The sequence below is a fragment of the Myotis lucifugus genome, unplaced genomic scaffold, assembly GCF_000147115.1.
Source record: "Myotis lucifugus unplaced genomic scaffold, Myoluc2.0 scaffold_256, whole genome shotgun sequence".
NCBI classification, from domain to species: domain Eukaryota; kingdom Metazoa; phylum Chordata; class Mammalia; order Chiroptera; family Vespertilionidae; genus Myotis; species Myotis lucifugus.
The window spans coordinates 1,333,381-1,348,671 of record NW_005871304.1 but is presented as its reverse complement, the minus strand read 5'-3'; the positions used below and the strand labels follow the sequence as shown (position 1 = coordinate 1,348,671).

The 15,291-nt window shown below is 54.3% G+C and overlaps 1 protein-coding gene across 1 annotated transcript in view; it reads left to right on the top strand.

Moving 5' to 3' along the window:
• The window catches only part of HECTD4 (HECT domain E3 ubiquitin protein ligase 4), a 155,387-nt gene extending 140,787 nt beyond the window's left edge, over positions 1–14,600 (top strand). The window contains 12 exon segments of the mRNA XM_023762698.1: positions 1,014–1,120; positions 1,764–1,887; positions 2,900–3,090; positions 3,736–3,882; positions 4,818–4,937; positions 5,481–5,637; positions 7,312–7,414; positions 7,555–7,776; positions 9,904–10,070; positions 10,398–10,593; positions 11,161–11,383; positions 12,463–14,600. Coding sequence (XP_023618466.1) covers positions 1,014–1,120; positions 1,764–1,887; positions 2,900–3,090; positions 3,736–3,882; positions 4,818–4,937; positions 5,481–5,637; positions 7,312–7,414; positions 7,555–7,776; positions 9,904–10,070; positions 10,398–10,593; positions 11,161–11,383; positions 12,463–12,599 — 1,894 coding nt within the window. The 3' untranslated portion in view covers positions 12,600–14,600.
• The last annotated feature ends 691 nt before the right edge of the window (positions 14,601–15,291 follow it).

The following is a 15,291-nucleotide window of genomic DNA, read 5'->3' as shown; positions in this document are numbered from 1 at the left end:
AATAGAAACTTCGATGAGAGAGACACTGATTGGCTGCCTCCTCACACCCCCTACTGGGGATGGAGCCTGCAACCCAGGCATGTGCCCTGACCGGGAATCCAACTGGTGAACTCTTGGCTCAACCACTGAGCTACACCAGGCGGGCCTCATTCCTTTTTGTAAATAGCTACATACTATTCCATGTGGATATGCATACATATTAATAGATTTTTCTTTAGATACGGGCTTATGACTCACAAGTACTCATAGTTGAAACTCTGATAGCAAAGTGTTACCTAGCAGGAGTCTCTAGAGCAGTGGTTCTCAACCTTCTGGCCCTTTAAATACAGTTCCTCATGTTGTGACCCAACCATAAAATTATTTTTGTTGCTACTTCATAACTGTAATGTTGCTACTGTTATGAATTGTAATGTAAATACCTGATATGCAGGATGGTCTTAGGCGACCCCTGTGAAAGGGTCGTTCGACCGCCAAAGGGGTCGCGACCCACAGGTTGAGAACCGCTGCTCTAGAGGAATTGTTTAAATAATCAGAAAATAAGGTTTCTTTTTATTAATTATAAATAAATAGTGCTTTTCAGTCAGTTCCGTCCGCTAGAACTTCTTGTGGGGCTGGAGCTGTGCTGTTTCCCGGCTGGGCCATTCCAGAGGTAGCCACATGCGAGCACCCGAAATGTGTGGGTGCAGCCAAGGACCTGAACTTGTGATGTTATTTTACTAATTTAAACGTAAGGAGTTACATGTGGCTCGTGGTTTCTTCCTGGACAGTGCAGCTCTGAAGTATAAAGAACATTTGAAAAGTGTTTATTCAACATTTTTCATAGTTGACAATATCATTTGTCCTGATAATTTGCTCCATAAACTATTCTGGGTCAGAACAAAGCTAATCTCAAACCCATCCCCGTCTGAACCCTAAGCCGTAGTTGGGGGTGTGAGCTAATGCATAGGTGAGGCTCCACGTTCCTCTCAGGAGGGGAGGCGCAGGCGTTCTGATCCCCGTGCTCTGGTCCACAGCAGATCTGCTTTAAGTGAGAAGAAGCCAACTGTGAAGCCCAAGTCCCCAGAGAAGAGCAAGCCAGACGAGAAGGACCCAGAAAAGTCACCCACCAAAAAGCAGGAAGGTGAGTGAGCGCGTGGGGCCTGCAGGCTTGGGAGTGGCTTCCTCCTGGGGGTGGGCGGTCCACCGGGAACCAACCTCTTTGCTTTTGCCTGACTAGCTGGGCGCCCTTGGCTTTAGTTTAGGCAGGGACAGCATTTCCAAAGACGCTGGCCCAGAATACTGCTTTGATGACCATGAACTTAAGGAGGTCAAAATAGCAGCTCCAGAAATACCATCTATCCAGGGCAAAGACTAGACGACTGTAACTGAAAGTAACATCTGGACATCTGCTTGGGAATTCTCTTCCAGAAGGTTCTTACCTGGAACATTAGCATTTTAGCCTCCTAAAGGCCCAGGCAGAGTTGGGGAAAGCTATTCTCATCGTCACAAAATTAGTCAGGAGTGTTTGAGATGAGAGAGAGAAGGGACTATCAGAAAAGCACCGCACTACCTGGTGACCAGACAGGTGACGTGAGGCTGCGGCTTGGGGACCCCATAAGGTCAGGTGATGCGTGTAGGTAGCAGTGGGTGGAGATGGCTGGAGTGACAGGAGATAGAAGGGGACTAGATAGATTGGCCCTGAAAGAGGATGCAACCAGAGCATGTTGTGCGGCCCCACTGTGCGCAGTTCTCACCAAGTTCCTAACACAAACGCTTTCCCTCAGTCCCAGAGGAAAAGTATCTGACCTTGGAAGGATTTCACAAGTTTGTTGTTGACCGAGCCAAGCAAGACATCCGCAGTGTCTGGAGGGCGATTTTATCCTGTGGTTATGACCTCCACTTTGAGAGGTAAGAGGTGGTCCCTCAACCCCTATAAAAAGGATTTTCAGCCACTGGGTGCCTCCCCAAGAAAATACTTCCTGTGAAGCCATTCTCTCTGCCATTTTTAATGCCTAGTGAGTTATTTTCTAACTTTTCAGATGGTAAAGTGGGTTTCCATACCCATTTGAAAACAAACCCTGTTCTGAACAACAGAAAGTCATTTCCTCCCAGTTCTGGAGGCTGGACGTCCAAGATCAGGGTGTGAGCAGCGTGCTTTCTCCTGTGGCCTCTCCTTGGCTGGCAGATGGTCACCTTGCGCGCTGGTCACCTGTGCGAGGCATCCCTGCGGTCTGTCCCTCTTGTAAGGGCACCTGTCCCACTAGATTAGGGCCTGTCTCCAAATACAGTCACAGTGGGTTTCAGCGTGTGAGTGGGGGAGGGGAGGGAAGAAACACATTTCAGTCCCTAATGGGGATGGTTTCTTATTCCAAAGAACCTTTTCCCGCTGAGTCTTTCCTTCCCTCCATCCCTGTCAGGCACAGCAAGGTCACTGCTCTTGCGTCTTCATGGTCAGACACATCTGCTTTCCCCTTCCTAGTGCTACGTGAGCCCCAAGCAGACAAGGTGTTTGCAAACAAAACAGTCTCCTTGCCCTCTCCCTCCAGCCCCTTGCCCACAGCAGCGGGTGCTGGGCCTGGAGAAGGGGCGGCGCTTACGAGTCTGTTCTCCGAGCGGAGAAACTGTTTGTACCTTCCTTGGGGCACAGAGGTGATCGCAGTCGGGCCTGGGCTTTGTGGGGCAGCAACACGTTTCCTGACTTGTTTTGGAAACCAGCAAACAGATGCGTTTGGGGATTTTGGTTGAAAGGAGAATCACCCACTTTGAATGAGAAACTATATTTTAAGAGGGAAGGGAACAAATTGGACAGCTAACTAATTCTAAAGCAACATGTCTGTAATAGCTAGAAGGGCTCGCTCCTGTGTGTCATGGGCTCTGGAGGGCAGAAGCCCCTGCCCCACCGTGCCCTTCTGCCCCCTAGGTGTGCCTGCATCGATGTCCGCCACGCGCAGAAGGCCTCACGGAAGTGGACCCTGGAGATGGACGTGGCGCTCGTGCAGTACATTAACCGGCTGTGCCGCCACCTGGCCATCACGCCCGCGCGGCTCCACCCCCACGAGGTGTATCTGGACCCCGCAGACACCACCGACCCCAGAGTGGCCTGTCTCTTGAGTATGTGGCCCTGGGGAAATGCCTTTCCAGACACCCGCCTCCACTGCCCTGTCCTGTCGGGGAGCCCCCATGACGGTACCAGGAACACACACAGAAATAATGCGCACAGGAAAAGGACATTCTCCATAAGCCCTGGAAAATGACCGCTGTCACATGTTGGCAGATGGGCCCTGGCTTATTTCTGTGCCTGTCCCCACGTGTGCCCCAGGCTGCTGCTCCGCCTGCACAGCCACACAGCCACACGCAGCTCTCTCCTGGATACTGTGAAGGGAATCGTGGGCCAGGAATTGTCCCAACATCTGCCTCTCACAGATGGAGAGGAGACGGGTGTGAGGACAGACAAAGGACAGCGTGCCAGAACCCCTCCTTCCTGGGTTAGATCTCACGTTGGGGGAAAAGTACACAGGACTCTGCACTGTTGTTGCAACTCTCTACAAGTTGGTAGTTATTTCAAAATTAAAAGTTTAAAAATATAATACACAGTCAACCCAGGGCCTCTCGCTGGCCTGCCTGGGCCTTTCCCTTTGTCACAGGCACATTGGGGGGTAAAATCCACAGTGGGCAAGGACCACCTGTTTGTCCACAAATGGAGTCTCAGCCTCGCTCTGCTGAGACCCCAGCCTAACTGCCCCCCTCGCCCCGCAGACGTGCCCATCGAGAGCCTGCGCCTGCGCTTCGCCCTGCTCCAGTCCCTGAACACCACGCTGGAGACCTTCTTCCTGCCCCTGGTGGAGCTGCGCCCGACGCCCATGTACACCCACAGCATCGCAGCCCTGCTGAAGGAGGCCAAAGGTCAGTGCCTGGGCCCTCCAGGGCCAGCCGACAGCAGTGTCATGTCATGTCACGTGGCCATTGCCCACATCCAGGCCACTGCCCAGGATGACACCCCCACACCCAGCCGTACACGTGACATGCAGGTCTCCTCTGGAGCAGCTGGTCCGCCCAAGAGCAGTTTCTCGGTGCTCGGCAAACACATGTTAAAGCTCCGAACTACTGTCTGCTTCCCAGAGATGGCTATGAGCAGACGAGTGTCCTTCCAGATTTTTCACATACAAATAGACCCGTTTTTGTCTTATTTGTAAAATCAGAATGGTTCTGTTCTGCAATTCCATTATCTGTTTGGTAGCCTGCCTCAGACCTCTGTGGGCATCCACAGAACCGCCTCACCTCACACCTCACAGACCACCCTCACAGTTGATTCACAGCCTTTCTCTATTGATAGACACTGGGGTGGTTTTATTTTTGCTGTTTCAGGAAATGCTGCAGCAAACCTCTTTGTTCGCTATGTGTTTGGGTTTGTATTTCCACCAACTGGGTGCCTCCTGGGCGTGACAGAGTTCATGGGTTTGTGAGTTAGCGTTCAGGTAGATCAGCGGTTCTCAACCTGTGGGTCGCGACCCCTTTGGCGGTCGAACGACCCTTTCACAGGGGTCGCCTAAGACCATCCTGCATATCCGATATTTACATGGTGATTCATAACAGTAGCAACATGACAGTGATGAAGTAGCAACAAAAATAATTTTATGGTTGGGTCACAACATGAGGAACTGTATTTAAAGGGCCAGAAGGTTGAGAACCACTGAGGTAGATCCTAACAAATTGTCCTGCATAAAGACCACCCAGGGCCTGAAGGGCGTCCAGGAGGGTGCAGCGTGGCCTCCACCAGGCCTTGGTAACAGGGAAGGAAAGGAAGCAGCCCCACCCAGCCTCTCCAATTCCTCCGTCAGGGCTGATCTTCTATGACACGAAGGTGACTGTCATGAACCGGGTCCTGAATGCCACCGTGCAGAGGACCGCGGACCACGCGGCGCCGGAGATCACCCTGGACCCCCTGGAAATCGTGGGAGGTAAGACCAGCTACGCAGACCAGCAGGTGCAGCAGCAGCGCTTGCATTCACAAACAAGTGAGTGCACACATAACAGAGCCTCCAGAAGAAGGGAGTCCAGGGCTGGGGGACGGTCCCCATCCACGTGGCTTCCACCTGCAGGTCCCTCGCATGAGAGCTCTGCGCTCCAGGCAGCAGGAGGGAGGGGACCTTTCCTTACATCTCGCCCTGGCCACACCTACTCAGGGGAGGGTGGGACATGGAGACTTCATTCCGGTTGGCCAGGGACCTGCTAACCTCGGGTTTCTGGCATCACAGAGAGGGGCCTGGGTGGGGGTGACCTCCCCAGGAGACAAAAGGAGGGACCAGAGGGGCCGACACTTAGAGAACCGGGAGTGACTCCAGGAGGGCACCACTGGAGAGATGGGAAGATGTCCCAGAGCAGAGAGAAGGCAAGGGGCCTGTCGAGGGGGCAGGGTGAGGGCTGAGCAGCAGGCAGAGATGGGGAGGGGCCGCACACTGCCCCGGGGTTGGTGGGTGTTCTCAGTTCCTCTCTCTTTCCAGGGGAGATCAGAGCTTCTGAAAACTCCTACTTCTGCCAAGCTGCCAGGCAGCTGGCCTCCGTGCCATCCTCTCAGCTTTGTGTCAAACTGGCCAGTGGCGGTGACCCCACCTATGCCTTCAACATCCGCTTCACTGGGGAGGAGGTCCATGGCACCAGTAAGTGGCAGCCCCATCAGACCCCATCGCCCAGTCGAGGGTGGAGCCATGTTTAGAGTACGTTTCCTGTGCTGATTTTTAGCCTAAACTGCCAGGAGTTCCCCCATTAGCAACACTCAAAGGCAATTCCTCAACCTCTGCTCTGCAGAAGCCAGCACTGTCCCTGGCAGGAACTGTCTGCCGTTCCCGGGCTCAGGGACGCACTTCTGCTTTTGCTCTTAAGTGCGCCGGGCAGCATGTCCTCAGTGCGGACTGGCCTCCGCCCCAGGGGAGCCCCTGGCTGTGGGGCTGGTTGGGCTGAGAGCTTGTAAGTGCCCGTGAGAGAGGGGGCATTTGGAGCCCCTGACGGAAATGGGACTTTCTGCCATGTCACTCTGTAAGGATGAGGAAAAGCAACTCAGAAAATGTTGCCTCATGGTCCTTTCGGTCACTTTTAGCCCCAAACAGTCAGGAAATGTCTCCGCTCTGGATGGGAGAAGCCCAGCTCTTCACCTGGGCACTGGGGGAGGCTGCTGGGGCAGCAACATCCCAGCAGCACTGGGTGTCCTCTGCCACCTCCCCGCCCCCCGGGGCTCAGAACATGCCAGGCCCCTGCCCAACCCCCTACACTCCTCAGAGCACCAACATGTCACAAGAGGCCAGCATCGCCCCCCTTCGCAGACCTGGGCCACCTCAAAGTTAAGTAGCTTCCCACGGTCAGGCAGCTACCTGGGGTTCAGCCCAGGTCTGTCGGATTCCAAAGCCCCGCCCTTGGACTTGGTGGCTTCAGCAGGCAGATCTGCCTCTTCGTGAAGTTGAGTGAGGGCCAGGCCCTGACATCTGCCCCCAAGCAGGTCTCCCACCTGCTCTGGCCAAGCACGCAGTTGTCCTGAGACCTTCCTGACGTGGGGCCCTGGCCGGGAGCACACGGGGGAGAGGAGGCCCGGCCACAGAGAGGAGGTTTGCAAGAACCCAAAGGCACCTTTGGAGTGGCCGCCATGGGAAGCTGATCACTGCCCAGTGCCCTTTGCATGTGTTCACCCATCATCCATTCACTTTTGCGTTCACTGAACACACACTGAGCACCAGGCCTTGGCGGGAGCAGTGCTGAGTGAAACAGGTGCCCTGCTCTTGGCACCGAAGGTGGACATGGAGCCAACAAGCCCACAAATCAGTGTGAGCGCGCAGCCTGAGAGCTGCCCACGTAGGGCCTGCGTTTGCTTTCTTTTTTTTAAAAAAATATATTTATTGATTTTCTACAGAGAGGAAGGGAGAGGGATAGAGAGTTGGAAACATCGATGAGAGAGAAACATCGATCAGCTGCCTCTTGCACACTCCCTGCTGGGGATGTGCCCGCAACCAAGGTACATGCCCTTGACCGGAATCAAACCCGGGACCCTTGAGTCCGCAGGCTGACGCCCATCCACTGAGCCAAACCGGCTAGGGCTGCGTTTGCTTTCTTGATACTAGCCTGTGAGGTTGGCAGAATTCCTGTCCCCGTCTGATAGAGACTGAGGCCACCAGCTATTAGGTGACCTGGCAGATCTGACCCCAGGTCTCCCACCCGGCCTGCAGGCAGGTTTCCTTTCCACTCCACCTGCTGCGGTCCGGCTGGCCAATGAGTGCTGTTCCCAGGTCGGACAGGGCGTGCTGGGCAGGGGAGGCTGGCAGAGCCCTGGTGCTGATAGGGCTCCATCTGTTCTTTCCGCCACTTCCTGTGGCAGGTGTGTAAAGAGCTGCAGAGCTCCTCGCTGTCCCTCCTGCTGCTGTGCCCCAGCTCAGCCGTCAACAAGAACAAGGTAAGGCACCCGCGGGTGTGTCCTCATCAGGTGTGTCCTCATCAGCTCTGCCCGTTCACAGGCCTCCCTAGCTGGCTGGGCCAGCTCTGGGACACGTTTCCCAGGCCACTCCGTCACCCCATCTCTGCCTCCACATGCAGGGCAAGTACATCCTGACCCCCAGCCCCATCACCTATGGGGAGGAGCAGCTGCTGCACTTCCTGGGGCAGCTGCTGGGAATCGCAATTCGAGCAGATGTCCCTCTGCCCCTGGACCTCCTGCCCTCCTTCTGGAAGACACTGGTGGGGGAGCCCCTGGACCCCGACCAAGACCTGCAGGAAGCAGACATACTCACTTACAACTACGTCAAGAAATTCGAAAGTGTAAGTGAAAAGCACGTTTATTCTGGGGGACAGCAGGGCCCCAGAGCAGTGCCCTGGACCCTCCCTTATTGCCACCTCTATGGCCCCAACTAAGTCCGGGGGGCTCTCCCAAGGGAGTGTTAGGAACGCCTGCCATCTCTGGCCGCAAGGCTTCCCTCCCTGACAGCAGCCGCTGCGGGTGACCTGACCAGCCCTGCTAGGCCTCCCAGGGACACAGGGTGACAGGTTCCCGGCCCCTGAGTGAGCAGAGGGGTGGGGTGGGAAGTGCTACAAGCAGACCAGTTTCACTGGAAAGAGCTTTCAGGACCTCACTGAGAGCACAGCTCAGTTCTGGGGCCTCCTGAGATGGGAGGGAAGGCAGAGGGAATGGAGCTCTTAGTCCCTCCCCTGGTGCAGGGACGAGAGACAGCGGGGACACAGCCGTGTCTAACCACCCCTCTCTGCACACAGACTAGCCAGGTGCCCAGGCTCTGGTTGAGCCTGTGGGAGCCGCTCTGGGCCGTCCATGCATTCAGCAGGCATGAGATAGGCCTGCCTTGGGCTCACAACCCGTCCTCAGGGAGCCCCCGGGCTGCGGGAGGGCTGTCCTCAGACTTCCTTCCACAGGCCAGGAGGGAAATAAGGCCCAGACAGGGGAGCTGGCTGGAGCGAGGGTACCAGTGGGGCCCCTGTCTGTCCACTGACTGGGGCCCGCTCTCCTTACCCCTCTTCTCAGGTGAGAGACGGTGGGTGGTGTGGCCTCGGCCTCCAACCTAGCCCCTCTCCTTGAGGCCAGCTGCCTGTGTTGCGGGGGAGCTGGCTTTGTGCCTGTCCACGGGGACCTCAGCTGAGGGAGGTTGTCAGCTGATTCTGGCATAAAACTTGAGGGGCCCTCTGAGGGCCTCCTTGCCAGGCTCTCGGTAGCAGCTGTCCCCTTAGCCACCACTTGAGGGCAGACTGCTCCAGGGAGCAGCAAAGCCGAGATCCTGGATGGCAGTTGGCTTGTCAGCAGGAAAAGGGAGGATGGATTGTCCAAAGTTCCAGGGGTCCTCAAACTACGGCCTGCGGGCCACATGCGGCCCGCCGAAAACATTTATCCGGCCCGCCGGGTGTTTTTGCCGCCGCTGCCTGTTGCTTAGCAGCCGACTAGTTTTTTTTTTAAACTATAGTCCGGCCCTCCAACGGTCTGAGGGACAGTGAACTGGCCCCCTGTTTAAAAAGTTTGAGGACCCCTGGTCCAAACGGTCAAAGCAGGATTCCCCATGGTCTGGGCATTTGTGAGTGCCCACCAGGCCCTGCTCTGAGAAGTCTCCTGGGGCTGTGGGTGGCAGCCTGGGCCTGGGGCAGGCAGGGTGTAAGAGGTGTCCAGGCAGATAGTCCAGCAAGGCTTCTGTCTGAAGGGGCTGGGCAAGGCCACCAGGAACACCAGGACTACACGGGGTGGGGGCAGCACACGACCCAGGAAGAAAGGCTCTCAGCTTCTGCTGGGGCGCCGGCAGCTTCACGCTGGCAGGCAGGTTGCTGCACAGGACACTACGTGCTCAGACCCTCACTTGCACCTTCACCATCCCAGAGCTGCGGGTTTATTCTCCTCTGGGTCAGAACCTGTCATCTCAGTAGCCCAGCGTGCACATCGCTGTCTTTTGGAACATAATGTTGGTGTGCCACGTGGTGGAGGAGCCCATATATCATCCACAGATGGGATTAAGTCAGGGCTCTCTGCTGGCAGGTGATAGAAAACCCAGCTCAAACTAGCTTAGGAAAAAAAATTTTAATGACTTGCTCTTAAAACGAAATGTACACAAAGAGATTCGGCTTCAAACGGGGCTAAAATGACAGCATCAATACCTGGTCTGAAGGTGACCCCAGCAAGACAAGGTGATCCATCTCACAATCATGTCCACATCAGTGAACGAGGCTGCTGCTTCCAAACAGAAATAGGACAAGCCCTGCAGTTGGGGTCTCACAGGCCCAGCCCTGAACCGATGGCAGGCTCTGATTGGCCAGACCCATGCCACATGCCATTCATGATGGCCAAGGGGAGCCCCACCCAAACTGCCTGCTGTTTGCCCATCTGGAGATCGAGGTTGTCTCCTGGGGGCCTGGGAGCGGGGCGGGCACTTAGCTCCTGTCTGCCTCTGCCTCCAGATCAACGACGAGATCGAGCTGGAGGCCCTGTGCGCCGAGATCGCCTCCCAGCACCTGGCCACTGAGAGCCCCGACAGCCCCAACAAGCCCTGCTGCCGGTTCACCTACCTGACCATGACGGGCGAGGAGGTGGAGCTGTGCAGCCGCGGCCGGCACATCCCTGTGGCGTGAGTGTGTGTGCACGGGAGGGGACTGGCCGAGCTGGCCGGCTGGGCTCTAATAGCGGCACAAGGGTCCCGGTCAGGTGACAGGCAGCTTTCACCAGCAGGAGGGAAATGAGGCAGGACACTGGGCATCAAGAAAGATGGTGGACCGTCTTCAACAGAGGGACGTTTATATTAGAAAAGACCAGCTGAGGTGGGTGACACCAGAGGTGGGATAGGAAGAGTTCATTGAGCTGCCAAGACTGAAAAACCTGGGTAACTGGGCACCTAGGAGCAACCCCATCAGCTGCCTCAGCCTCTTCCCTCCCCTGTGTCCCCCTGACCCCACAGATGGGAGAACAAGGACATCTACGCAGCTGCCATCCGGAGCCTACGGTTGCGGGAGCTGCAGAATGATGAGTGCGCCACAGCCGTGCGGGCGGGCCTGGGCTCCATTGTGCCCCTGCAGCTGCTCACCACACTCAGCCCTCTGGAGATGGAGCTGCGGACTTGCGGCCTCCCATACATCAACCTCGAGTTCCTGAAGGTCAGTGCTGGGGCTGGGCGGGCAGGCAAGGCCTGTCCCAGCACTTCCTGTGCCCCAGCACCCTCCTCACATGTGGGAGAAGCTGTGCTCATCCCTATCTCACAGCTGAGTAACCTAAAGCTAAGAGATAAGTCACTTGCCCAAGTTCACACAAGTGGCAGAGTCAAACTTTGTACCCAGATCACCTGCTTCCAGAGCTCAGGCCTTAAGCCACCATTCTGAGCTGATGGACCATTCTTGCCAAGACCCCTCCATGCTTCAGCTCATGCCAGCTTCTCTCAACTGGGCCCTGTGTCCCAAGGTTGCTTCTTCCTACCTGAGAGACCTTGCCCAAGTGACTTCACCTCCAGTGGGAACGGTGACAGGAGCTGCCCAGTGGGGTCAGTCACAGTCACACAAACCAGCACTGATACAACTAACTTTGCGGTCACTGTCATCATAGTCCTCGCCCTGGGCCCTGCGGCCATCGTTTCCCCGCTGCACTCTGTCCTGGGATTGGCCTGCCCTGGGGAGGCCCTGGGTCAGCAGAGGCCAGGTCTGCTCACATCGGGGGGCCTTTCTTCCCAGGCCCACACCATGTACCAGGTGGGGCTGATGGAGACGGACCAGCACATCGAGTTCTTCTGGGGGGCCCTGGAGATGTTTGCCCAGGAGGAGCTGTGCAAGTTCATCAAGTTTGCCTGCAACCAGGAACGCATCCCGTTCACCTGCCCCTGCAAGGACGGAGGCCCCGACACGGCCCATGTGCCCCCATACCCCATGAAGATCGCCCCCCCAGATGGCACAGCAGGTACTGCCTTCCCTGGTCATGTGCCAAGTGGGGAGACACAGGCCCTTCTCTGATTAGAATGGGGCCCTGCATGAGGGAAGGAGAACAACAGATCAGGGACCCCAAACATTAAAGCCCAGATGTAAGTGGCGGAAAGGCCAGGGGTCACATGCCTTCCAAACCCGACCTTCACCAAGTAGCAATACAGGTCCAATCCTATATAATAAAGATGTAATATGCAAATGGTTGTTAGGCCCTGAAGCGTAACGACCGGATCACAGATCAGCAGGAGGGTGGGGCAGCGAGTTACAAGTGGGCGGCAGAGAGCTACAGGAGGGGGCAGAGGGAACTATAGGAGGGCAGGGCAGTGGGCGGAGAGCTACAGGAGGGCGGCAGCGAGCTACTGGCTACAAGCGGGCAGCGGAGAGCTACAGGAGGGGGCAGGGCAGCAAGCAACTGGTGAGCTACTGGCACATGGATTCATGCGCAGGGCTACTAGTGTTGATATATTCTCTAATATTTGTAAAAGCTAAAAATCTAGACATGTTTTAATCTTTCAACTTTTAAATGTAGCAAAAGAGCCCTAGCTGATTTGGCCCAGTGGATAGAGCATTGGCCTGCAGGCTGAAGGGTCCTGGGTTCGATTCCAGTCAAGAGCATGTACCTCAGTTGCAGGTTCCCGGCCCTGGTTGAGGGCATGCGGGAGGCAACCAATCTGTGTCTCTCTCACATCAGTGTTTCTCTCTGTCTCTCCCTCTCCCTTCCATTCACTCTAAAAATCAGTGGGAAAGAAGATAAAATAAAAACCAATGGAAAAAATATCCTTGGGTGAGGATTTTTCAAAAAATTGAAAAAATAAAATAAATGCAGCAAAATAATTTAATTAAAAAACAAACCCTTTGCTGTCTGCAACAAGATGGCTCTCAGGTCAGCATTCTGGTGCCTGTGCTGGACAGCAGTGGTGTGTCTGCCTTTTCTCCTCCAGACTCTTCTGCACCACCTCCCGCCCCATGCGTGGGGCCAGCCAGGCTTAGGGCTCCCAGGGATCCGAGCCCAGCCGCAGGCCCAGCCCTCTAACACTGACCCCGTTTTTCCCGTAGGTTCCCCAGACTCTCGCTACATCCGCGTGGAGACCTGCATGTTCATGATCAAGCTTCCCCAGTACTCCTCTCTGGAAATCATGCTGGAGAAACTGCGTTGTGCCATTCACTACCGCGAAGACCCCCTAAGTGGCTGAAGGGAGGGAGCTCCAGAGTTAGGCTGTCACCGAGGCACTGCTCTGCCGGCTTAGAAAGCCTGCCACTGCGGGCATGTCCCTCCAGGGAGGGCCCTGCGTGAGGAGTTGGCAACATTTTGCTTTTCTGAACTTTTGTCCACATTCCAGGGCCTCCTGGAAGACTTAACCTTTTGTATTTGTACGTTCGTGATGGGTTGGTTCTTTTGCTACCGTTCATGGTGTTTGTAGGGTAGTTTAGTTCCCAGTTTGTGTCTCATTTGATCTTCCTGGACACTGTCCTTCGTGGCCACCAGATTCTGATGCCCGAGGGCCCCAGATGGTTCCACATCACAGAACCACCCAGCAGGAAGCTGGCGATGAAATGCCAGCGACCACTCAGAGTCCTGTTCCTTCCGAGAACACATCCACAAACAAGCCTGTGGCCAGGCCTGCCCCACCTGCCTGGAGCCGGAGTTTCTCCTGGACACGGCTCCTGCAGGCCTTTTCCATCTTGACGTGGTTGGACCAGTTACCTAAACAGGGAGGTTTGTGTGTTAATCTTTAGAGCCTTGTTCATGGTCTGGGCTTTTCTGAGGAAAAGTCCACAGTGGTCCCCCCTCCCTTCCCATTCAGACTCTGCTCTCCGTCAGTTCTGGGACCCTGGTCCGCGTTTCCCCAAGTGCTGCTCGGGAGCAGGCGACCAGAGGGTTCCTTCTGACGTTGGTTCGCAGAGGCAGGCGGCTGCGTCCCACTCCAGGAGGTGAGAGGACACCTGGAGTCGGAGGGACAGTGCTCAAGACGGACTGGATAGGAAAACACGTGACGCAAGCCTTCCCCACTCCTGTGCTCAGAAGCGGCCCTTCCTCGCTGCAGTGGGATGAGGAGCTGAGGAAAGGGTCCCGCGCCCACTTTAGAGCTGTCTGAGGTGCTCTGCTCAATTCGGGGTCTGCTTCAGTGACTAAGACCTTCCAGTCCAGATGGAGACGCAAGGGAGGTCCTTCTGCCCCCCGGCTGGGCCCACCCAGCACCCCCCTCGCTGCCCCATGTGTGTGTGTGCCAGGGCTGGGCTGCCCAGCTCACCCACTGCCCCAGTGCATTTGTGCCCCCCCCCTGGGTCTTTGTCCAGTGGTACTTTGTTGAAGAGCAGCATATGCCATCTTGTTGGACTGTCATTTGGGCCTTGCCAGTTCTCACAGAATTCATCACTGTATTTATTGTATAATATTGTGAATATTGAAGTTCTGAGTGAGTGCTGAGAGGTGGTTTTGGAGTGTGAATGCTGGTGAGAGGAGGATGTGCTCCTTTTTCCTCTGCCTGTTGGAAACGTGGATTTTTGAGCCGTTAGCATCCCATCTCCTCCCTGTTATTCCTAGGAACTGCATTAAGGACCATTGTAGAAAAGATCCCCTGCCCCAAGGAAAAGATAAACCTGGGTTAACCATCCCGTTGCATCACTTATATGTGATGCGGGACCAGTGTCTGGAGGTGAGTGCCTGCAGTGTCCCCGTCTGGAGAACGTGGTTGGCCACAGCCCCCTAGACTGGAGGTCACAGCAGGATGTAGTCCTGACAAGGATCCTCTTGTTTCATTTCTGCATAATGAAAGAGCCTTTGGATTTATTAGAAGTGGTTTTTCCTCCTGTATTTTTAAATTCTTAGTTCCCTCTAACCCTTCCCATCCCTTAAATGAACTCAGAATTCTGTTCGCTACCTCCCCATGAGGGGGTTGGGAAGCTTCTGTTGGCCAATCACTTGATTAGATGATAGCTGTGAGTTATCTGCTGCTAACATGACTGCTTCTCCCAGAGAGCACATTGAGGTCCAGACAGATCTAAACCTTGGCCCTAAAACACATGTGCTGTAAAGTTACTTGATGTGTATTTATTATAATTATTTATGGTTGCATTTAACAAACTTTTCATTCAATTTGATGCTATTTACACCACTGCTGTGTAAAGAAAGCTCACTACAGGAAAAAAGTCTCACTAATAAATAATCTTCATCTAATTTTGATTTTCCCTAAGAATTGTGTGATCATCTACTCTTTTTTAAAAAATTTTATTTTTCAATTACACTTGACATTCAATATTAGTTTCAGGTGTACAACACAGTGATCAGACATTTACATCTTATGATTACACAGATCTAGTATCCACCTGATACCGTAATTACATTATTGACTGTATTCCCTATACTATTTTTTACAACCCATTTGACTGTTTTTATAACTGGCTATTTGTACATCCTAACCCCTTTACCTTTTTCACTCATCCTCCCAACCCCCCTCCCATCTGACCACCATTCATTTGTTCTCTGAATCTGAGTTTCTTCATTAGGTCCATCCATGTTGTCGCAAATGGCAATATTTCATTTTTTATGGCTAAGTAATATTCTATTGTACATTTACACCATTATCTTCTTTATCCATTTGTCTACACAGACACTTAGGTTGCTTCCATGTCTTGGGTAATGTAAGTAATGCTGCAGTGAGTATAAGGGTACACCTATTTTTTCACGTGAGTGTTTTAGATTTCTTTGGATCAATACCCAAAAGTGGGATTGCAGGACCATCTGGTAGTTCTATTTTTAATTTTTTGAAGAACCTCCTTACTGTTTTCCATGGTGGCTCTGAGAAGGAGCTATCCCTGGATCTGCTAGGGTTCCAGGAAGCAGAGAAAGCCTAGTCCTGCTCAGCTTCCCCCACACTCCCTGAG